Source organism: Ambystoma mexicanum, chromosome 5p (genome assembly GCF_040938575.1).
Source record: "Ambystoma mexicanum isolate Mex_15411 chromosome 5p, UKY_AmexF1_1, whole genome shotgun sequence".
NCBI classification, from domain to species: Eukaryota; Metazoa; Chordata; class Amphibia; order Caudata; family Ambystomatidae; genus Ambystoma; species Ambystoma mexicanum.
The window spans coordinates 1111651861-1111675823 of NC_090930.1; the positions used below are offsets into that span (position 1 = coordinate 1111651861).

Here is a 23963-nt window from a genome sequence, read left to right on the forward strand (position 1 = left end):
AGCCAGATACAGCTGTAGAAACTTTTCAAGCAGTGTCAGAGGGCGGTCACGAAGTCTGCAGAATTTACGAGATACTGATGTCCAAGGTGGGTAAAGAGGTGGTCAAGGTCAGGCAGGAATGGGAAGAGGAAAGTGGGGAGACCATAGACGATAGACTCTGGGAAAAGATGAAAGGATACCATAAGAAAGTCTCGAGGAATGCCCGGCTGCAGCAGATCCAGTTGTACATCACCTACAGAGCATATATGACCCCCAAGAAAATTGCCAAGTTCGCAAAGGCGGCTAAGCAACACTGCCCGAAATGTGGGGCAGAAAATGTGGGGATGGTAGACATGTTTTGGGCCTGCCGTGAAATCACAAGATATTGGGAGGAGATAGCACGCCGACTGGCGGACAAAGGGATTAGACTGGTGGTGGACTCTTTGTGGGCATGTATGGTGGGGGGGTTTCCCTAGACCGCATAAACCGAAACATGTGAGCAAGCTTAAAGACCTAGCTTATGTTTTTGGCTAAGCGTAGGATCGCCATGGGGTGGAAGACACGGGGAAGAACCTACATAGAAACCTGATGGAAGGACCTCCTAAAGTGGGCTGATGCAGAAACGGTGGCTTGGAGGGAGGCAGCTTGTAGAGGGGGTGAAGAGGAAACAGGAACATTAACAGAGTGGCAGCACCTGGTGGCACCTTTGATGAACACGGACCCTGAAACACCGGACATAGACACCTCAACGGATGCCGATACAGGAGCGACAGTAGTGGACTAACATGCCACGGTTGTTGTTGTTGAATGTGGAATTAGGCATGGGGGGGGTGTTGAAGTTTATTATGTACCATGTTGAGGTGCACTGTTTATTGATGTGGAAAACCAATAAAAAATGTATTAAACATTTAAAAAAAATGGTTACATGAGAAGCTAGACAAAGGGGATACTAAGTAACCCCTCCAGCACCCTATTGTAAGATAGTGTGTGCTGGGTCTAGAAAGTTAAACGTATAAGTAAAGTCAATTTCACTTCACTGCTCTTGGAAACAATAGTTTATCCAAGAGAAGGTATTTAAACCTTGGGGAAATCTGAAAGACTTCCCTGAACCACTGCACTGAGGTGCTGTGTGACAATGCAAAAGATGATGTCTATGGAGTTTGTCAGTCTCCCCAACCAAAAGAAACAGTTCAAAATCACATTTAAAATACATGAGAGAGCGGGGAAAAAGGGTCTCACTCTCTCCAGGTCTGCCAGCAGACCCCCACTCATGTCCCCTTGCACCCCCACCCCCCAGCACTGTGGGGCACCTGCCAGCAGGGCCCCACTCATGTCCCCTTGCACCCCCAGCACTGTGGGGCACCTGCCAGCAGGCCCCCACTCATGTCCCCTTGTGCCCCTACCCCCCAGCACTGAGGGGGACCTACCAGCAGGCCCCCACTCATGTCCCCTTGCACCCCCACCCCCCAGCACTGTGGTGCACCTGCCAGCAGGCCCCCACTCATGTCCCCTTGCGCCCCTACCCCCCAGCACTGAGGGGCACCTGCCAGCAGGCCCCCACTCATGTCCTCTTGCACCCCCACCCCCCAGCACTGAGGGGCACCTGCCAGCAGGCCCCCACTCATGTCCCACTCATGTCCCCCTGCACCCCCAGCACTGAGGGGCACCTGCCAGCAGGCCCTCACTCATGTCCCCCTGCACCCCCACCACTGAGGGGCACCTGCCAGCAGGCCCCGACTCATGTCCCCTTGCACCCCCACCCCCCGGCACTGTGGGGCACCTGCCAGCAGGCCCCTACTCATGTCCCCCTGCACCCCAGCACTGAGGGGAACTTGCCAGCAGGCCCCCACTCATGTCCCCCTGCATATCCACCCCCCAGCACTGAGGGGCACCTGCCAGCAGGCCCCCACTCATGTCCCCCTGCACCCCCACCACTGTGGGGCACCTGCCAGCAGGCTCCCACACATGTCCCCATGCACCCCCACCCCGCAGCACTGCGGGGCACCTGCCAGCAGGCCCCCACTCATGTCCCCCTGCACCCCCACCCCCAGCACTGAGGGGCACCTGCCAGCAGGCCCCCACAAATGTCCCCCTGCACCCCCACCCCCCAGCAGTGAAATGCCGATCTCATGACACAAACCAAAAGTAAACTATGTACATCAACACATGTCCGTCACACACATACAATGGTTGGCATTGCTTGTGTAAACCCACATTTTAACATGCTGTTATGCTCACCTGGACCCCACAGGGGTGTCGATCGGACCCGGACAGCTGCGGTCTCCATCAACGTGATGCGTAGTGCAGAGATGACTGTCTGGACTGGCCCGCCTAGTCTTGTCTGCTGGACCCGAAGAAGTATTTTCCTTACGTTTGTAAAAGATGAGCTCTCCATCCTGCGTGTCTTGCAGGAGCGCGTAGATACCAGTTACTTCACTGGTTTGAAGGCGTTGGGAGAGTTCCGGTAAGCATTGACTCTGAAGTCGGGATTGTTAAGTATCAAGTTCAAAGAGTTCAATGTGCCCGATGTTCACTCTTGTCCCCTTCCTTCCTCAAGTTGAAGAAGGTCTCGTAGCTGTTGCTGGCGTTCAGGTAAGAGTCTGTGTTACCCAACGCTGTCCGGTAACAATTGCATGCATTAACGTGTTGTTTTTCTCCCTCTTTACAGATGCGGCATATGAAGATATGGAGAATACCGCCGGTGGTAAATCAGGTAAGTCTATGGTGGTAAGAGGTATTTGTTGATTCCCTTGGCTCACCTGGTGCTTCTTGTGCCCCTAGGTGCCTGAGTACGGTGAAGAAATGATGGAGACAGTGCCGGATCAAAAGATGCTGTGAGAACTGACGACTATGGCGCCGTGTTGGAGCTGGCGAAGCGACGCGTGCAGGACTGATGTACTTTCCAGGTCGGGAGATGAAATGGATCCGGAATCAGGTGAGGAATTTGAAATAAGTTTGTTTTCTAACCTTGTCCTTTTCTTCCTCTTTATTCTAGGAGCTCCGGATTCGAGGCGGGCGTGGCAGAAGACTGGATGCTGGCTGCAGGCACGCGGGCGTGGCAGAAGACTGGATGCTGGCTGCAGGCACGGTGAGAGTCATGCTGCTGGATGCAGAATAACACGAAGTGTGCTGCTGTTCGGGCGTGGTTTAAATAGCCTCCAAAGTAGTCCCAGGAAAGAAGTTCCCCAGGACCACACCCGAGGAAAAAATAGCCCCTGTAGTAAAATAGTCCCATCCAGGCCTCACGTTGGCTTGGATTTATTTGCAGCAGGGTTGCATGAGATAAGTAATGTCTATGAGATGGCGCCTATGGTGCCAGGACTGATTTTTTTTATGAGCCTGGTGCCTACGGCGCCAGGACTGAACCCAGACAGCCCCTAGCTGGGGCTGCTGGGGTTTTTGTAAATGTCTGGATGCCTGCTCCCGGGGCTGATGGGCTTGATCCGGATGCCCGGGGGTAGGCATCATGACACATGCATCAACCCAATGAGCGAATCCCACACATGGAACTAAAAAATGAAAATGATGTACATAAAATCAAAAATGAAATGAAAGCATACCAAAATACGAAACATGAAATGAAAAGCATGTGAAAAAGTTGATTGAATGAAAATGATAACCAATCCAAAAAAATAAGAAAGAAAAACAGTCCAAAGTCACCCTCCAACAATGCAAATCCAAAGGAAATGTAAAAAAAAAAAATCTCCATTGCTTCATGTTCATAATAAAAAAAGAGAAATCAATCCATAGTCCAACTATTTACAAACCATTGTCCGGAAAAAATAAATCCATTGCTCCATGTCCATAATGCAAAAAAAAAAAAAAATGAATACATGATGAAACTATATACAATCCATTGTCCAAGGATGTAAAGGGTCCATGATCCCAACCAAACAAATGAAACCTACCAAACAAACTACCTTAAAATATAACTATATACAAATGTGTGTGGCATTGTCCATTGACCACAAATAAAAGGAAAACGAAAAGGAAACCTAACTCTAAAAACTATTTACAAGGTCAGCGGGCTAGTCCGACGGCTCACTTTTGGATGTCCCGGGCCAGGGCATCATCGAACTCCTGCTCAATGTCCTGGAGGCGGTCCTCTTCCATGGCCCTGAGGGTTCGCAGGGACGACGACATGTTCTCCTCCAACTCCCTGCGAATTGCCTCGAGGCACTCGGCCCGCCTCAGGGCACTCCGCATGGAGTTCTCCGCCCTGACCATCGTGAGCCGTGCATCTTCTGCCCGCTGCCGCTCTGCATCTATAGCATGGCCTAACCGCTGCCACACGGAAGACACTTCCAGTCCTTGGTCCTCCTGCCCTCTGGGCGATGCCTCCCCCTCCGATGTCGAAGGCCCCGAGCCATGATGGCTCCCACCTTGCTGTTGCTGCTGCTGCGCCTCTGCCTGTGCCCTGGCTCTTGCTGCCTGCACATCCTCCTCCGGCTGGGGTGCAGTTGTTGAGGTGGCCACCTCTGCTGGACGTCCGACTCCCGACTGTGGCAGGGATGTGTCCTCCACCAGTCTGGCCGCAGGGTCAGAGGCAGCTCCACAGGGTACCCAGGTGATACATGGGTGGGAAGATGGCATGGAGGACGACTGGCGCTTAGGGGGTTCAGGTGAGGAGGGGGTCGCAAGGAGGTCCAGCACACAGAGGAATCCAGCACTGGTGACCCGTTCCAGCAGGTCAACGCGATCAAAGAGGCACCTGAGATGACGTGCAGTCTCTTCACGAAAGAACTGCATGTCACCTCGCATGCCCCGTTGACGCAACGCTATCCCGGCCAGGACAGGCGCAACACGGTCCCGGATAGCCACGTCCGCAGGGAGAGGAAGGCCAGTTGTTGTGCGCTCATCCCCTCCCTGAAAACGGGTCTGGACGTAGGCATCCCTGCTGGTGCCAGATGATGCAGTGACAGGATCAGGGACAGGATTGCACACAGGCAACTCTGCGGCGGCCTGTGCTGCCTCCTGTCCCTGGTTCTGCACTGCACCACTAGCACCAGTGGAATCCCCACCTCCAGACCTTGTGCGTGTCCCTTCCACGGCCTCCTCCTCCACCAAACCCCCCACCAACCTGGATGACTCTATGCCATCTTCCTCCGTCGGACCCTGTGGGGTCTCAGCTGCCCCTTCTGCTGCCGAAGAGTCCACCTCCAACCTCCGCCTCTTGGACCTACCCTCGGCAGCTGCGGCCTGGGACGCGGCACCAGACTCCTCACTCCCTGACGAGATGACAATCTGGGAGGGGAGCCAGGCCTTGCGTCTCCGGCTGGTGGGACGATCCCTGCCGCTGTGCTCCACAGCACCCTCTCCGCCCTCTTCAGTTGACGCTGCAGACAGGGAGAGATAAACACAGGCATCAGGGCACTGTACAATGGACTGATACACACATGACAGTTGCACATGAGTGGCAATGTTTAACTTCAGACACAGCATCACACTCCATGAGACACATGTCATTTTAACTCACACACATGAACATTTCAACAGCGGGGGGGCGTGGCTATCTGGCCATGGAATAGGACGTGCTGCGTGAGGAGCTCCTGATGATCCGACTTTATTTTTGCCAAAGTTACCCGTTAAAACTGCAACGAGCGCCTAGAACTTTGGGGATCAGGCGTCGGAAGCCGCACGCCAAGTGAAGTTCGTTGGAGAAGTTCATAGTCCCAGGGAATCGTGAGATATACATGTTTTTGTTGGTACGGCTGTGTGGCCGCTTCGGCACCAAGATGGCGGCTAACAAAGGAGAGGCCTCCCAGGCGAAATGAAACTAATTCCCCGGAACTGCAGGACATGGCTGCGGAAAATTGCCTGGAGGAATAGTACAATAGGGAAATATGGCAGAGTGTTCGAACTAGCACCATGAGAGCGCCCGGCCTGGCATACACTAATGGAGCCTCGGCGATCTGACTGCAGGAGGAGATAACATTGGATGCTTGGGCGACAAGGCCTACGGAAGTTGAATGAGTAGTGTGAGGCCATAGCCCACCCATAAGACAATTCAAAGTGCCATCTCGAATGTGAATTAGGAGACCTGTAAACCAGACCATTGTCGGACCAAGGACAGTGCAACAGCTGCACTAAGGCGGAGTCGTACAGGAGTGGAGGGCAGCGCCATGTCGGCGAAAGGGTTGAGAGTCAAGACTAAGCAACCCACGATGGAGGCTTTCACGAAAACACAGCGGACCCCCTCAACATCGGTGCAGAGCCTGGTCGTGACCCCTGCGGAAGACGCCCCCGACGGGGACAAGTACCAGATCCTGGAGGCTAAAACGGGACTGAGTGCTAAATGGGACTTGGCAATGGCGGACCTACGCACAGCTCTAGAGAATAAGATTGATGCTGTAGGTACGGAACTCACCCTGCTACGTCAAGATGTGAGGGTGCTTGCAGAAAGGACCAGTGGTCTGGAAAGTGGGATGAAGGTTAATACCGATGTTAGCACGAGCAATGCGAAAGAGATTCATGTCTTAAAACAACAGGTCGCCAACCTGGAAAATCGTGTGGAAGAGGCGGAAGGAAGGGCGAGGAGGAACAACATTCGCGTGGTTGGCCTTCCAGAGGGGGAAGAAGGCCAAGACCCCACAAACTATGTGGAAAACATGATCCTACAAGGGATCGGAGGAGGGAATCTTTCGCAGGGATTTACGGTGGAAAGGGCGCACCGCGCCCTAATGAGGAAACCCCGGCCGGTGGCCCCGCCAAGACCGATCATCGCGAGGATCCTGAATTACAGGGACAGAGAAAAGATCCTCGAATATTTTCCTAAGGGTGGTACGATAGAGAGAGCATCCACCAACATCACAGCATACCCGGACTATACGATACTGGTGCAAAGGCAGAGGTATAGTTACGTCGCCGTCAAAAGAAGGCTGAGGGCGGCGGGAGTCAAATATATGCTGCTGTATCCGGCACGATTGAAGGTGCTACATAAGAACAAAGCGCTATTTTTTGATACCCCGGAGGATGTTGTCACATGGCTGGACCTGCAGGGCTGCCCGGAACAAGAAGCGGATCGTGATCGGCAGGATCATACCGAATGAAGATTTTGTAATACGGACATTGTGAGGGTGAGCGGGAGGAGGACCCAGATTGTACAGAGAAACTGTAACTGGCTGAATTTTTAACACAATCTGAGCCTGGTGCTCGACTTGGACTGGAATAAAGTGAGTGTAACTGTAACTGTTTAGCATCTGTATGCGTAATGTTTTTTGAATGGAGCAACAGAACATGGACAACCTACCCCAATAGATTATTAGTTTCAGTGGCCATTACGGCGGCTTTACCCTACTGAGCTCTGAGTAGAAGCTTGTGCTGGGCAGGGCTAGATGTGGGGGTGCCTGAGATCCAGGAATGGAGCTGGGCAACGGTTGGGAAGGGTATTGTTGGGGGAGGGGTGGGTGGGAAGAAGGTGGGGGGATGGGAAGTTGAGTGTGTGTGTGGTTATGGGGAGTTTAAGTTTTGTTTTGATCTTATTTGGAGGAATCAACATGTTGTACTTGCGGTGCATGAAGGGGCAGAATCGGCGGAGGATCGGGAGGGTGCTTACTAACGACCTATGGGGGACCTCAGGATAATAAAGTGGAATGACAGGGGCCTTAACAGTTATCTGAAAAGAAACAAAATCATGATGTATCTGAAAAGGCAGAAAATAGATATCGCACTACTACAGGAGACGTACTTGACGCGAGAGAAGTTGGACCTGGTCAAGAGAAAGTGGAGAGGGACTGTAGTGGGCTCTCCATACTCTGCATACGCCCGGGGAGTGTTAATCTGGGTGGCACCGCATGTCCCATTCAAATCGATACAAGAGGTAGTTGAAACTGATGGAAGGATGGCTATATTGCGAGGGCTGGTGGAGAGCAGGGAGGTATGCATAGTAAATATGTATGCCCCCAACCAAAACACAGCAGCATACTTCAGAGCCCTGTGTACCAATCTTAGTACGTGTATAGGGAGCGCAGTGATCTGGGGTGGGGACTTTAATTGTGTGTTGGATCCTGTGGTGGACAGATCTGATGGCAGGGTGGGTAAGCCTAGCCCAGCGGCGAGAGCGTTGCAGACACTGCTAACTGATTTTGGCTTTACAGATGCATGGAGGATGAAACATCCCAATGAGAGGCAATACTCGCACTATTCAGCCCCGCATCAACTGCACACTAGGCTCGATTACGTCTTTGCTACAGCAGATGTGATGTCTGAGATTACTGAAATCGAATATAAGGCTAGGGTCCTCTCGGATCATTCGCCCCTGATCCTCGGATGGCAATATTGCCCCCCGAGCGCGAAGATCCCTACATGGCGCCTCCGAGCAGAGGCGCTTAAATATCCAGTCTTTAGAGAAGATATAAGGGAAGAGATAACTAACTTCTTTGAGGAGAATACTGGGAGTGTTGATTCCGCGGGCACATTATGGGAAGCTTTTAAGGTGGTGATGCGGGGAGCGGCCATTGCTAAGTCAAGAGGGTTACAGGGTGGGGTCTTGGCTGACCTGCAGAGGACGGAAACTGAGCTAGAAACAGCATTGAAGAGCGGTGACGTAGACACAGAGCTGGTACTCCAACTACAGCAACAATGTGCAGGGCATTGGGAAAGACTCTGTAATCTCAATTATAAGAAATATGTTGAGAGGCAGCACGCGGGGGCAGATAAGACAGGCCGCCTCTTGGCCTGGCTATACAAAAGCGAGACCCCTAGGCCTCCAATTAGGACCATTATTAGGGAGGACAAGGATGAGGTGGCCACGCAAGAGGGGGTTAACAAAGAATTTGTGGAATATTACAGAGTGCTGTACGGAGATGATGAGATGGGTGACCAACGCAAGATAATTGAAACGTTAGAAGACATAGGGCTGCCCAAGATAAGTGACGAAGAGAGGGAGGAGTTAGATGAGCCAATCACGTTGGAGGAGTTAGAGGAGGTTGTGAAGCAGTCGCCTACCTGTAAGACCCCAGGAGCAGATGGGTTCCCCAGCGAATTCTATAAAGTATACAGAGAGGAAATCCTCCCCCAATGCTGGACATGCTTAATGAAGCGTTTGAGATAGGACGGTTGCCTGAGTCACTCAGAGAGGCGATCATAATACCGCTGCCCAAGCCCAATAAACCGGAGCATAGATGTGGTTCTTACAGGCCTTTGTCGATGTTAAATCAGGACAGCAAGATTCTTACGGCTGTCCTAGCAAATCGATTGCAGAAAGTGATTGGTAGACTCATACATCCTGATCAAACGGGTTATGTCCCGAACAGGAACTTCACCGGGTGGCCGAATGGGGTAGTAAGAACGAGGGTGAGATGGCGATAGTGTCTCTAGATGCAGTTAAAGCTTTTGATTCGGTCAAGTGGTCATGGCTATTGGCTGCTTTGGAAGGGTATGGAATGGGGCCGGGCTATATCAGGAGGGCTAAAATGTTGTATAGTGAGCCGCTTGCTAGGGTCTGAACTGGAGCTCTGATGTCCGAGAGATGGCAACTTGGTAGAGGCACCAGACAACGGTGCCCCTGGTCCCCGATGCTTTACATCTTAGCCCTGGAGCCTCTGGCAATATGCCTTAGGGCACAGTATGATGCGATAGGCATGGAGGTAGGAGGGGAACAACACTTGATATCCTTGTACGCAGATGATTTGTTATTGTACTTGCAATACCCAGAAGAAAATCTCTTATACATACTTGAAGTGATGGAAAGGTATGCAGAGTTGTCGGGCATATCTGTGAACCCCCAAAAGTCTGTCATATTCCCGCTAGGTAGCTATAAGGGGACCTCTGTAGATAGACTACCGGTACTACAGGTACCATGGGCAACTAGCTCTTTTCGTTACTTGGGCGTAGATGTATATCACAGGGTGGAAGAAGAACACAGACATATTACGGAAGTAGCCGTCGAGAAAATTAGGAACAGCATGCAGTTCTGGGCAAGATTGCCCTTGGCTATGATGGGGCGGGGGCTATGCTTAAGATGGTAGTTCTGCCCAGGCTCCTGCATTACTTTAGTAATATCCCATACATAATACCCAAGAAGTTTTTCAGTAAATTGAACAGCATGTGTAGGGATTTCCTGTGGCACGGTACCCGAAATAGAGTGGCGTTTTGGAAACTGCAGAACTTTTATGAAAAAGGAGGTATGAGACTGCCCCATTTTGAGGTTTATTATTTGGCGGGACAGTTACAATTTGTGGCTAAGTGGCTTTCTGATGAAGTGACCCCTGAGCACAGGGTGCTTGGACAGGACTGCGCCCCGTTTTATTTGAAAGAAATGATTTGGCTGTCTGAAACCGAAATGAGGGGGCGTCCTGCGATGTTAAGGCTTGGATGGAAAATTTGGCGTAGGGCTTGTCGTTTGATGGAAGTCCCATGCCCGTGCCTCCCGCAGATACCGCTGGTTGCTTTGACAGGAGGGGATAATCAGCTGAGGGTCATTGTTAGGAACTACTGGGAATTGGTGTGGCTGGTAACGCTAGGCGATGTTTGTCAAGAGGGATCCATTAAGGAGTTTATAGAACTCAACGAAGAGGCGGGGCTACACACAGGCCAATATGTCGCGTGCATTAGGTTGGTGTGGATGATCAAGAACACCTGGCCAGAGACAGTTTTGATAGAATAACTAGATGCAGTTTTGGGAGCAATATACGATATATCCGAAGGAGGTCATGAGATCTCGGGACTGTATGAGATGGTGATGGCTAAGGCGGGGAAAGATTTGACACATCTGAGACTGGACTGGGAGGCGGAAGTGGGGGCCCCGAAGGAGGATGGGGTGTGGGAGCGTGCCCTGGGCTACCACAAAAAAAGTGTCTAGAAATGCCAGATTAAAACAAATACAGCTGTATGTAACGCATAGGGCATACATGACCCCCTTGAGGATATCTAAGTTCTGAAACGCTGGAAGACAAGTGTGTCCTAAATGTAACCTGGAAAACGCTGACATGACATGTTTTGGTCGTGCCCGATCATTAGGTGTTTTTGGGGAGAAGTGGCGCAGAAACTGGCTGATAAAGGGGTTACTCGTGTCACAGACACGGCCTGGGCCTGCTTACTGGGCGGGTTTCCTAGGCCACGGAAACTCAAGCATATTGAGGAACTGAGAAATCTGGCGTATGTGCTTGCGAAACGTAGGATCGCCATGGGGTGGAAGAAATGCCACAAACCTAAGGTGGATGTATGGTGGAAGGACCTGCAGAAATGGGCGGAGGCTGAAACGGTGGCATTGCAAGAAGCGAGTAGCCGGGCTGATGAAAGGGAGGCGGGCACCCTGTTGGCTTGGAAAACGCTAATAGCAGAATTGTTTGGAGTAATATCAGATCCAACAGACTCCGAAGAGAACGAAACCCGGCCGCATGTGCCAAACATTGAATGAGATTGACTAATAGGCTCACGGGGGGAGGGAGGGGTACTGGGAGCAGTGATTAAGATAACTTGGATGTGTAATGGAACTATTATGATTATGCTGCTTGTTTGGTTTTTGTTGTTTTGTTTGCATAAAATCAATAAAAGAAATTAAAAAAAAAAAACACATTTCAACAGCAATATTGCACCAGGCAGCACCATCCATACACATACAACAGCATGAACAGCCACAGATGAGCCTGACATCACATGAAACACAAGGAGTGCACTAGACATGCACACACGCCACCACACTTACATGCATGTCTACATCTCCTCCAACTGTTGCAGTGATGAGATCGCCATACATGTCACATCTGGCATTCATCCTTCTACATATCAGTGTCACGTGCATCCATGTTGCATCACAGTTGCACACTTGTCAGATACACATACATGCACATGTACACAGTGCAGATACATGCATTATGAACCACCATCCATGCCACAACCATGCCAATGTACATAAACAGAAATTCAAACATGTGTGCTCCCACACCTGCATTTGCCCAGCATGCTTACCAACACATACACCATCAATGTGTCTCACAACTGAGAGGACCCACATGTGGCAGCCTCACGCCCATGTTCATACACATCCCTACTTGGCCCTACATAAACACATGTGCAACCTGCAAACTACTGGCACACCACGACGCGCACAGCCTACTATCAGCATGCATGTACACTTACTGCTCGACTCCAGATGGGTCTGCCTCTCAAGGATCTGGACGTAGAGCGCTGGGCATATGCATTCCAGGACCCTCATTTGATGGTTCGACAGCTGGCCCCGGCACCCCTTGGCATCTGCTGCCTTAGCGAGGCGCTGGGCCTTGTTGAGGGTCCTGGACCTGAAGTCCTCCAGCGCTTCTTGACATGAAGTAAGTCGCGGACTGCCACCCCCTCCGCGTTAATGGCAGTCACTATGTCCATCCAGATCCTGGTCCGTCCTTCATTATCGGCACGCAAACTTCCAAAGAGGGCATCATACTGCCCCAGGACTTGCTCCACCAGAACACCAACTTCGGTGGCAGTGAAGCTGGTGGCCCTCTGCCTCTCTGGCTGGGGGTTGCCAGTGCTGCCAGGTGGTGGTGTGCCGGACATGGCAACCCCAGAGGCAGGAGTGGGTGGGCAACTGGGTCCTGGGGCTGGGCTGTGGAGCGATGGAATCCCAGTCGGGAGTCTTCGGTTCCAGCAGGGGTGGTCACAGCAACTACACCCCTGGCTGACGTGCAGGCAGCAAATGGCAGGGCACGTGGGCAGTAAGCAGTCAGGAAGCAGCAGATTGCAGGTGGGAGCGTGCTCAAGGCTCTGGGGGGCAGTAATTCGGCCTTCTGGGGAGGAGCGTGGTCTTCCGTGTGTTTTCGCGTGGCCAGCTTGATACAGAGTGATTTGGCACGTGAAAAAATTGCACGTCAGCGTGTAATTCGAGGAAAGGGCCTTAGCGCGTAAGCGCGTCAGCACATGCGCGTGCGATTTCATTGGACCAAAGGCCCTTAGCGCGTAAGTTACATTACGCGCGCGGGCATTTCCCTCATAGCAGGTGATGACAGAGCACATGTGAAAAAATTGCACGTCCGAGTGTCATCGCGTGTAATTGGAGGAAAGCGCCCGCGTACACACGTATCTGACATGTACGTGTGGGCCGGTTTAAAAGCTACGTGTAGGACGCCATTTCCTTGTACGTGCTTTTCGTGGAGAGCGAGTGGGTGAAATCTGTACTTCTTGTCGGTTCACACGCGATTACTTCACAGCATTTCTAGTTCGTACTCTCCGTTACCTCTGACAGCTCTTTTCTGAATTTTTGTTGGGCCTGTTTCCTCAAACAAAGTTCACTTCTCCTTTTGTCCCGTTTCCTCAGACAGCGTACAATTCTTCTTTTGGCGGGGGTGTTGCCAACACGCACGCGCGTGTATTTTTCACGTTCTTTTTCCAGGCAGACGTGAGTTCCGCACGTACTTAGCAACTGTGCTTGCCCCGTGTGTCGCGTTCCCCTTCAGAGGCCATTGTAGGCTGCGTGTATTACGCGTGCGCTTAGTTTTGTGTTTCTGGGTGCCACAGCGTAGTGCGCGTTCATTTTTTCATGCATGTGGTCTACGAGGGGTTGCGTGCACCTTAATTTTTGATTTTGGGCTGCCTGTGCATCGCGTGACCCGTCATCTTCCCCCAGGGGTCACAGACAGCCTTGTTAGAGCACTAGGGTACGAATTCCATCTAGTATCCTACCCCTTTGACCCCCAATTGCCCAGGACAATAGTTTACTGCAACTCCCATGCACACAACAACATCAGTGCCATGGTTGGGAGGCGACCAAGCGGTAAGGGAGGCAAAGGTGGCCGACCTTCAAAAGGTGGGGGTGGTGGGCACGGTGCCCGGATTTGCAGGGTGCCTCTATACCCCCCCATGTGTGGAGGAACAATCAGGGACACCCATGCCCCCCCCATGGTTGAGGGAAACGTGGCTGACACCATCCCAGCTCAGCCCCAGTTGGACCAGCCCATTGTGGCACCTGACCTTGTACGTGCTTTTCGTGGAGAGCGAGTGGGTGAAATCTGTACTTCTTGTCGGTTCACACGCGATTACTTCACAGCATTTCTAGTTCGTACTCTCCGTTACCTCTGACAGCTCTTTTCTGAATTTTTGTTGGGCCTGTTTCCTGGCACAGGATGACTCCCTGGCTGACTTCCAGGTCAGCAAGTCTAGGCCATGTGTGGCGGTGCAAGTTGTTGTCACCAAGCCACGTGGATCTGGGACAGCTACATCATCTGCTGCCCCAAGTATGCAGGGTGGGGAGGCTGCAGGGGCAGCTGCAGCTCCATCCGCCCCAGCTCTGACTCTCCCAGCCAGGACAGTGTCAGTCCAGGTCCATCAAACTGACGTTCCCCCTGCCAATATTCCCCTGCAACAAATGCTTGCATCAAGACCTATGGTCATTGTGCATTCCCACACTCCTACTACCCAGTCCACCGGTGATTCTGCCCCTACTGACCAGAGCGGCGTAAGCCACTCTGGCTCTGCTCCACCTTTAAAGAAGAGGAAGAAGGGTGCTCTGGCACGACAGGCTGAGACCCCAGACACGGCTACACACTCCGGTACCTCAAGGAAGCCTTGCTTTAATGATCCGGAACTTGATGCACTTGTGGCCTATGTGTCAGCACATAGCCGCGAAATGGTGGCGACTGCAGGGTGCAAGACCACACCTGGTCAACGTAGGGCACACTGGCAGACCATCGCAGACCGCATAAATGCCCTTGGATTTGTGAGGCGCACAGCTGATGATTGCTAAAGCGGTGGAATGACCTGAAATGCAGAGCAAGGAACAAGCTGGCCTCAAATCATGCCGCTACTCTGTTGACTGGCGGTGGGTCTCCACAAGAGGACATCAAACTCACTGAACATGAGTCTGTTGCTGGGGCCTTCGTCACAGAGGAACAGATCCAAGGTGTGGGAGAACTACCTGATTATGATGTATTGTCCAGTGAGTGCCCATGCATGTGTGTGTAATGCATGTGTATGTTGTTTGGGTGACGGGTTCTGATTGAGTGCCAGGTGAGGGGGTGTGTGCCTGAGTGGTATGGGTCACCCATGTGCTTCATCCAAAACATTCAGCGGCCTTGGATTTGGGTGTGACAGTATCCCTTCTGCCCACAGTAGTAATTTAGCGCAACATTACGGCAGTTGCCCTTGAAGTGGCATCTTGCAACAACATTGTTTGTATTTTTCAGTTTTCGTTCAGGCTGATTGTTTCAATTCTCCCACTTTTGCTATGCATTCCTCAGCCCTATTGTCACATTTGTGACATGCTTCTGTCATTGATGAACCCCACATTGGCCCACATGCGTTACCCTGTTAGGTGAATGATTTGACCATTCAGGCTGATTGAGTATTGGCCTGATCACATACATTCTTGGGGCCTGTTTGAATGTGGAACATGATAGTTGTTTCCTGTCATGTTGACCATTGATCATCAGCCTGCAATCACTGTATTTTTGGGCACTGGATGTGTTGCAGTGTGTGGTACATGCCCATTTTGTCACTCCATGTAGCATTTTTCATCTCATCGTGTCCATCTCACATGGATGGCTGACAGTATTCATTCACCGACATATGGATTTACTTGTGGAATGTACCATGGCCATCTGTGTGATGGCATGTGTCATGTATGTGACGTGGTGTGGTGGTGGGTGAGAACCCAATCTTGCTGCAGACCATTTTGTCCAGGGGGGTGTCTGGGTGCACCTCCCCAGACCTCTATTCAGGTGCTGATTCGGATGATGAGACCTATGTGAGACCTATGTGGCATCGCAGGTAAGTGTTTCTGGCAGGGATTCTGTTCTGTCCAACCCACCTGTACCAGGGGTAGAACCCTCTATTGGGACGTCAGTGTTGGTTAGTCCGCCTTTGGCGGTTACGGATGCAGGGTCACACTCCACAACATCTGATCCTGTTCCTGGGCCAGCAGATCAGAGGGGGAATGCAGTCCTGCAGCCTCAGGCAGTGCCGACACAGCAAGGTGCAGATCGCCTTGCCCCAAACAGGTGTGGTGCCCGCCGACGCGGTGGCCGTATGCCACCAGGCAATACCGCATGGGAACAATTCATGTACGGTATGGCAACCCAACAGGCAGCATCAGTTGAGATGATGGCTCAAGCAATGGAGAGGGTGGCCACTTCCATTGTCCCCCCTGAAAGGCATATGGAGCAACTACAGCAGGCAACAGACTCCATTTGCCAATCACACAGGGAGGACATGTTGGCGTCCAACAGGGACAGACGGGCGGCACTGGAGACTCTACGCCAATCGATATCAATAGAGTCCCAGGGCCACAGGGAAGCCCTGAGGGTAGAACTCCATCACCTCAGGGAGACTCTTGTTGACCTTGAGGCTTCCACTAACTTGAGGACAGAACAGCAGGTGGAGCGGCTCACACGTTCGCTCTCAGCTGAGATGCAGGAAACTCGGGAGGAGATCCGGGCATCACGTCAGGTGGTGCATGGGGATCTCCGCACTATAATCCTCCAGAACAAGACTTTCCACACCCGCATGCTTGCTGCCATGGAGGACCATACCAGGGCTTTGCGTGGGCTGCCTCCCATAGCACCACCACCTCCTGTGGCAGCAGCAGAGGGTGATGAGAGCGACAGCAGCAGTTCTCCCACATTGGCATAGCCGTGCAGGCCATGAGCCCATGGAGGTGTTTTTTTTCCCAACATCCACACAGGTGGCTGTTGGTGCGCACCCTGCCCTCGGACCTCCTGGGTGCCCCCTTCCCGGCCCCCACATGGTCATTTTTGATATTTGAGCATCCACTGTATTCCGGCTGGGCACATGCAGACTTGTCCTGAGTTTGGGTTAGATGCTTGGGTTCGTGAGACACACACCCCTCCTGCTTCCCGTTTCCATGGACTTGCAAAGGGTGTGCCCAAGTGACAGTGACTCCCATGAGCTGTGTGGGCAGTCTGTAGTCAATACTGTGTATACATTTCTAGTGGATATTGTTGTTGTATTGTACACTGCATGGTGTACTGATATGTGCTTCTGCATCCATGGCTTCCTCCTAATTTGCAGGTTCATTCCTCATGTCTTCACAAGGCCGTCTACTTTGGAGATGGAGTTCATGTTATAAGCAGTGCTTTTACACATTTGCGTGGCAGCAACACTGTACAGTTGGAAGTGGTTGATGTTCTGGCATAATCAGGTTGTAAGATTACCACTACTTTAACTTAGTACTGTCATGTTTATGCTATGTTTGAGGTTGTGTAGCTGCATTGTATTGTTGGTAAGTATTTGGTCATGTGTGTTAGTTCTACATTAGTGGGAGCATTTTGTGTGTTGCCAGTTTCCATTAGGGACACTGTACTTTGTGACACTTGTGTCATGTTTTGGGGATTGCCTTGTTTGCTCTCACATAGCATGACATGCCATGGTGTGTTGGGTGGCGGTGCTGGGGAGGGGTTGGGTGACATGGCACTGTTGTCATGTTGTATTTTGCAAGGGGGTAATGAATTTAGCAGCATAGAAGTGTGTCTTTTGATGACACAGCATTGGTGGTGTTTGTGTAGATAGGGATGCACACAATGTAACACTTCCAGGTGACCAATCTCAGGCTGCTATGGTTTTGACAGTTGACTGTCCCTTATGTCATCATCATTGATTGTCAGATGGTATGTGCCAGGGCTGTGTGCACTGCACAGGGGTGTGATTTTAGGTGAAGTAATTAGCCACCAGCTGCGTACGGGCTGCCTCACCCCGTGCCCTTTCCCCTCCCATGCGCAGAGCCGTGCATGTGGTTGGGGATGTGGGGGCACCACCATGTCCACGGGCAGGCCCCGGCGTGTTGCAACGTTGTGCAGGACACATGCTGCCACTATGATCCTGCACACTACTGGGGGAGCGTATAACAGCTGCCCGCCAGAACGGTCAAGGGAGCGAAAGCGTGACTTGAGCACTCCGAATGTGCGCTTCACTATGCCCCGGGTTGCAATGTGGGCTGTGTTGTATCTTACCTCGGGTGGGAGTGGTGGGGTTCCGAATTGGCATCATCATGTGGGTGCTCAGAGGGTAGGCACTGTCCCCTGGGGAGGTGGTGATGGGTATCATTAGTGGGGTTGTGACATTACTCAGTTTCTGACATGCATGCATGTGCTGTGGCATTTATACTCATTGAGCAGCCATGTATCGCCATGCCGCCCAGCTTCTAGGTCCCGGTTTAGGGTTGACATTCTGTAAATAAAACTGTCGTGGGTGGACCCTGGATAGTTTGCATATACTGAGGTGATGATTCCCTTGGCATCACATACTACCTGGACGTTGATGGAATGCCAGAGCTTGCGGTTTCTATAGATGTGCTCTGATGCCCTGGGGGGACGAAGAGCCACATGGGTGCAATCAATGGCACCTAGGACTTTGGGGAATTGTGCCACCCCGTAGAAATCCTGGACGGCAGCCTGCCTTTCTGCAGGTGTTCTGGGCAGGTATATGTGCCTGCGGACTGATGGGCGTGCAGTCATGATGGCCAAGACCTGGTGTAGGCAGCGTGACTGCGTGGCCTGTGACACCCACCCCACGATAGCACTTGTCCGGTGAAATGATCCAGTGGCCAAGAAGTGCAGTACATTGAGGACCTTCTCCAGGGGGCTGAGTGCTTGGGAGCACAGGGTGGGTGATGTGAGGTCATCCTCCCACTCACTCACCAGGTCGAGTATTATGTGAGGTAAAACCTGTACCTCCCATACACCTGGTCATCAGGCATCCCAAAAAGGCTGGTTCTGGGTGTGAACATTCAGGGCCTGACAATCCTCCTCCTCCTCCTGCGGTATCCCACGACCACTGCTGCTAGGAATGGTATATTCATCCTGGCGTCTGGGCTTGTTTGTTGTTTGCGTGCAGTTTTCTGCTGCGCGGGTCCACGTACGCCTGCTTCCTGCTGGTGTACGTGTTTCAGGATTAGCGCGTCTTTCAAGGCGCAGGCGTTAGCCCCGTTCGAATCCATGAATGCGTGTTTTGAACGTGCGTGTGGGTGTTCCGCGCATTTGCCTCCTGTACTTCCCCTGTGACGCCCACATTTACACGCGTTGTTCCCCATTCCGTGCGTCACGCCCTCTGTTCCTCCTACTTTTGTTGTGTGCGCCGCGCTATGTGCAATTTCGCTGTGCGCGTAGCGCACGCTGTTTGGAGACGTGTGCGCCAGCGTGCGCCACGCAGAATTTTGGCGCACATCCTGGGATTTACACGCGCACGGACTTCCATGAATCGCTGTGCGCGGTTTCGCTGCCATTTTCGCACTGGCACTGCGATTCGCACGCTTTCGCTGAAAATTTCAGCGGACATTAATTCCATGAATCGGCCAGTAAACCTCACCCTAGCTCTCGCCCAGCTCCACTGACACTCTGTATTCCAAAGAATTACCTTCAAAGTATGCTGCATTGTTTTCAAAGTCACCCACTGTAAAACCCCATCTTACCTTTACAACAAGCTCAAACCCATCACCCACAGAAACACCAGCCAAGCAAGCCAGCATCTACTACACATTCCACTCTCCAAACTAGCATACAGACAAAAACATGTGCCCAGTTGGCACCCAAGGAATGGAATGCCCTATGTGGCAGGTCAGAAGAAGGACGCAGACGCTATTATGACAGTTCCAACATATGTTTATCAAATAATAAGAATAAGGTCTAGCTTTTCCTAATACCATGGAGTGTTCACTACCTATATGAATAACTAAAGTGCTCATCAGTCGTGAGGAAATATCCAAATGAAAACGTCTGCTGTCCAAAACTCTAACCCTAACTGACCCTACCACCAATCTAACAAACTAAGGTCAAGAGAACGACTCCCTTCTACTGATGGTGTGCTGGTCTTCTTTATAGAGTTGCCCTCAAAATACAATTGTCAGAAAGTCTCTGGTCACCTATTGTATCAACTCAATTTCTATGGAAGTAGTTTCCTTTCATCCATAACAAGTCCCCTGTGGCCTCCTGTTCACCCAGTTATCTCTATCCTCATGGGGCAACGCCTCCGGGGCCTGCAATCGCTCTGGACCGTTCTCTTCCTTCCAATTCTTTGTTGGCTCACTCTCGCCAGTGTCCTTTTCTCGTTCAGCTCCTTATCCCAGAATTCCTTCTGGTACCAGGACAGTTTGCTGCACTCTCTACTGGGTGGTATAGTTGTCGTTGAGCGGGCAGCTTGTCCACCACGAAATAGTTGTGGTCACGCCACCTCCGGTAGCTGGGTTCTCCTCTCGGCTTCTCTCTGCTTGCATACGCTGGTTTTCCAGCATCGGTCTCTCATGTTCAGAGTGGATCTGAACTTTGCAGGCGCTGCAGGTCTGTTTGGCTCTGTCTACGTCAGATGTTACGCTTACAGGGGGGCCTCCCCTGATGGCGTATGTCTCGTCGTCCTTCCTTTGGCGTGTCCTCTCCCTTAAGTCGTATAAAGAATTGGGTGGACCCTGTTTTTTATATAGGGGAGACCCTTCAGGGGTCAGGAACATGAACAAAAGAGCACAAGGAAGGCATTTACCCTGTCTCTTGATTTTGAAATCCTAAGGTCAGTGTTGCTTCATGAGTCTATGTCGGATAAGGAAAAGCCAGCTCAGAAGTGACCACCGTTTCAAAAATACATTCACGATGCCTATAAAGTCAATTGTTAGACCAGCAGACTAAACCACATTTGTCCACACGAGTTAAATAATAAATCATAAACATGAGACATAAAATAAAAAATATACACTATTTCAAAAATAACAAAAATCTAATGACCCAAGTCTAATACATTTCATTAAAACATCTATTAATTAGTAATTGAGATTGTGGTTTCTTTCTCGCAAGATCAGGATCTAGAGTTTGTCCCCCAGTCCCATACAAGAGCATCAGAGAGGTCTATAGAGGGTTCCCAATATTATAAAGGAGAGCACAAAGGCTTTGTGTCATGGGTAATCAGGCATGTTACAAGCTCTCCAAAGGTTGGAAAGTCTGTGTCGATGATTACTTCTTTCGGTAGGCCAGGTACCAGAGCCGTCTTGATGGATGTGGCTTGGTTTCTAGCTATAAAGGAGAACGAGTCTTTAGGATAAGTTTCCACAACCCCATGCACGCAGGATATTTTTACTGCTTGGTTACTCTGTAGTTCTTCTGGGTAAAGGAGGTCAGCTCTGATGGCAGTTTGTGAGCTACCTGAATCTATGAGTGCATTAGGCAATATGCCACTGATCTGTACTTTCTCGTGTGTCTGTAAAGGCTGGGATGTACAATCGTACATTTTTGGTCTCTTCTTCCCCCCTTTTCCCATGGTTCGGTTCCTAGTCAGCCTATTTCCTTAGGCTCCCTATATGGTATTCTTAGGACGTTACCTGGCAATATGGCCATTTTCTCCACATGAGAAACACAGGGGTGGAGCGGGAAAGGTTGTTCTTATTTTCCCCATTTCCTCTCGAGGGATGAATCAGTGTTTGTTTAAAGGTATATGAAGATCTCTTTTAGGGGCTTTGTCTCTAGTTAGATTTTCGCACAGAGGACTTTTTCCTCGGTTCTTTGATATGACTTTGGGATAGACCTTCATGTTCTTTACTTCAACTGGTTTCTCCAAACGTCTTAGATATTTGACTGCTTCAGAGTGAGCTTGGGCTACCTGGATGGCCGTCTTAAGCGAGGGTTGATGATGTTGTAATATCTATCTTTGTAAAGGTGGAGAAAGGGCATTAATAAATTGCTCCAATGCTAGGGTCTCCATGACCTCCTGAAGGGTTTTCTTCCCTAACCACTGGGTAAGGGTGTTCTATACCTGCCCAGCTAATTTACGCCACCACCGGTACCTGGGTTCTCCTTCCCTCCACCTGCATACACTGGTTTCTAGCATGTGTGTCTCACGTTCATAGCGGATCTGAACTTCGCGGGCTCCGCTGTTTGGCTTCCATCAGGTGTTATGCTTACAGGGTGCATCCCCTCCTGCCGTATGCATCTATCTTGTTCTCCCTTCCTTCAGCATGTCCTCTCCCTCTCCAACCTCCTCGTCGCAATCCATTGGAGGTCCTCTCTTAAAGCGGCAGAGCTTCTCTCTTGATAAAAATGCCATGTTCTGAATGTGGTCATGCTTTGCATATCAGATCGTCCTATGTATGCCATCAGAGGGAACGGCTTAAATAGTTCCTCAGTGGAACAGGAATTCTTGTCCCCCAAAGGGGAGGTCTCTCCCAGTGAGGTCCCAATTGCGCAGACCCTTAGAGAGGGTCTTGCAAAGCAAGCTCACCCCCCTAGCCTCAAAGGGGGAGGTTCCCCCTTGGGCATAAGGGACGAACTCCCTTGGTTTGTCAAACCTAACTCGTCACATCTGCACTGCACCCGCAATCAGCACTTTCAGAAAGAGCCTCAAAACATACCCGTTAACCAACACATAATCACAAACCTCCATCTCCTCTGCTACCACTTGTCTATCCTAATCTTTCCATCCTATCCTGAAAACATTTTGTAACTTCTGTTTTACCTCCCATCTTGTCAACCATTAAGGTGCTCCGAGACCCTCTGTGTAGCACGAAAGCTGGATAAAAATTAAAATAAAATAAATAAAAATACAAGTAGAGCTCTCACATGTCAGAGAAGGATCCCTCACAGAACAGACTGTGTGGGTACACCAGGAATCCCTACATACAGATGTTGATGGTAGTAAATAGGCAGTTGGCCACAGAAGGACTAAGACACCGGTTTGCCATCTTGGCAGTGCTTCTCCTACTACCCTGCAAAAATATGAATTTTAAAATGAAACCTAGGAATAAATAAGGATTGAGGACAGTGAAACCGAGATATGCCAAGGGCACTGGAGAAATAAAAACAATGATCGTACATAGAGGGTTAAGGAAATTGCAGTGAAGTAAAGGGAGGACTAAAATAATTGACTTTAAAGATGGCAGGGAATAGGTAATGGGCTATGAGCAGAGAATGGTTATGGGCATATGCTTAGATTTTTTTTTTAGATTTTAATTTATTTCAGCAGGAGTTCAGGTCAAGTGCAAAGTACAGACCTTGGAAAACACATGCAAAATCTTTTTATCTTTCAAAAATGTGTGCATGAAAATAAAAACCAGGAAAAGCAGTTCTGTGACTCACCAGATCTTCAGGCATACCACAGTTGTCTGGTCCCTCGCTCTGAAACAGAAATTATTACGTTAACTAATACCTCTCGTAACATTAAATATACATGCAAGTAGTTTAGCATTTACAGCCTTACTGTAGCTATTGGGCATTCATTGTACAACCCAATGCAGGCCTAAGAATGCTGATCGATGCAGAATCAACAATTAAGACTAATCTATATATTCTATACCAGTCAGTTCCCAAAAAGTCAAACATCCCCTGTTGAAATATTAACATGCAAATAGAAATGCTGCCATTAGAATTAAGGTGCAAGGTAGTGAAATTAACATGCTCTCGTGTGGGCCTCCTTCCCAGTCTGCCAAACTCTAGTATGGCTGGTAGTTGTCCTCTAGACGATCATGTGTTCTGGTGGTTGTCATACATAACTCAAAGTCATAGGGCAGTTTATAATGAGGCAAATGGTGATGCATTACATACATTTGTTGTAGTATGGCAATTTATAGTCACACCAAAGCATGGAACATTGCCCTGCAGATTGGATATGCCGGATCCAAACCAGACACCAGCTTCAGCCATGGAACATACACTCCCTGCTCCGCCCAGTCTCCTCCCCCTGACTGACAGGAGCAGAGACAGAAGTGTCACCACAGATTTTGAGTACCCCAGGGTTGATCACTTTAAAAACTGGAGTTAAGGATTCAAGTGTACTTACCTAGTTGGATGCACCCCTTCAACCGCATGGATAGCCTGGGTGTAAAACCCACTCCATAAACCCCTTTTTTGCCTGGCTGTGAACCGTGGAAGTCTAGTCTAGCATCCTCCACAAGGATTACCCCTAGTGTGATGGGACTGGGATTACACCTGTGAGATTGGCATCATGGAAGGAAAACGACAACGGATTCAATGTCTAACAAAGTGTTTCATTAAAGAAAATGTCAGGATGGAGTAAGGCCTAACTTGCCCTATACTAAGGTGGGATTTTCCTACCTGAAGAACCTAAGGAAA

The 23963-nt window shown here is 50.4% G+C and overlaps 1 protein-coding gene across 2 annotated transcripts in view; it reads right to left on the reverse strand.

Annotated features, from left to right (window-relative positions):
• KDM1B (lysine demethylase 1B) overlaps positions 1–23963 on the reverse strand; it is a 1796634-nt gene that overhangs the window by 1368730 nt on the left and 403941 nt on the right. For both annotated transcript variants that reach the window (XM_069613586.1, XM_069613587.1), the window contains exon 7: positions 22971–23009. In XM_069613586.1, coding sequence (XP_069469687.1) covers positions 22971–23009 — 39 coding nt within the window. The remainder of the gene's footprint in view (positions 1–22970; positions 23010–23963) is intronic.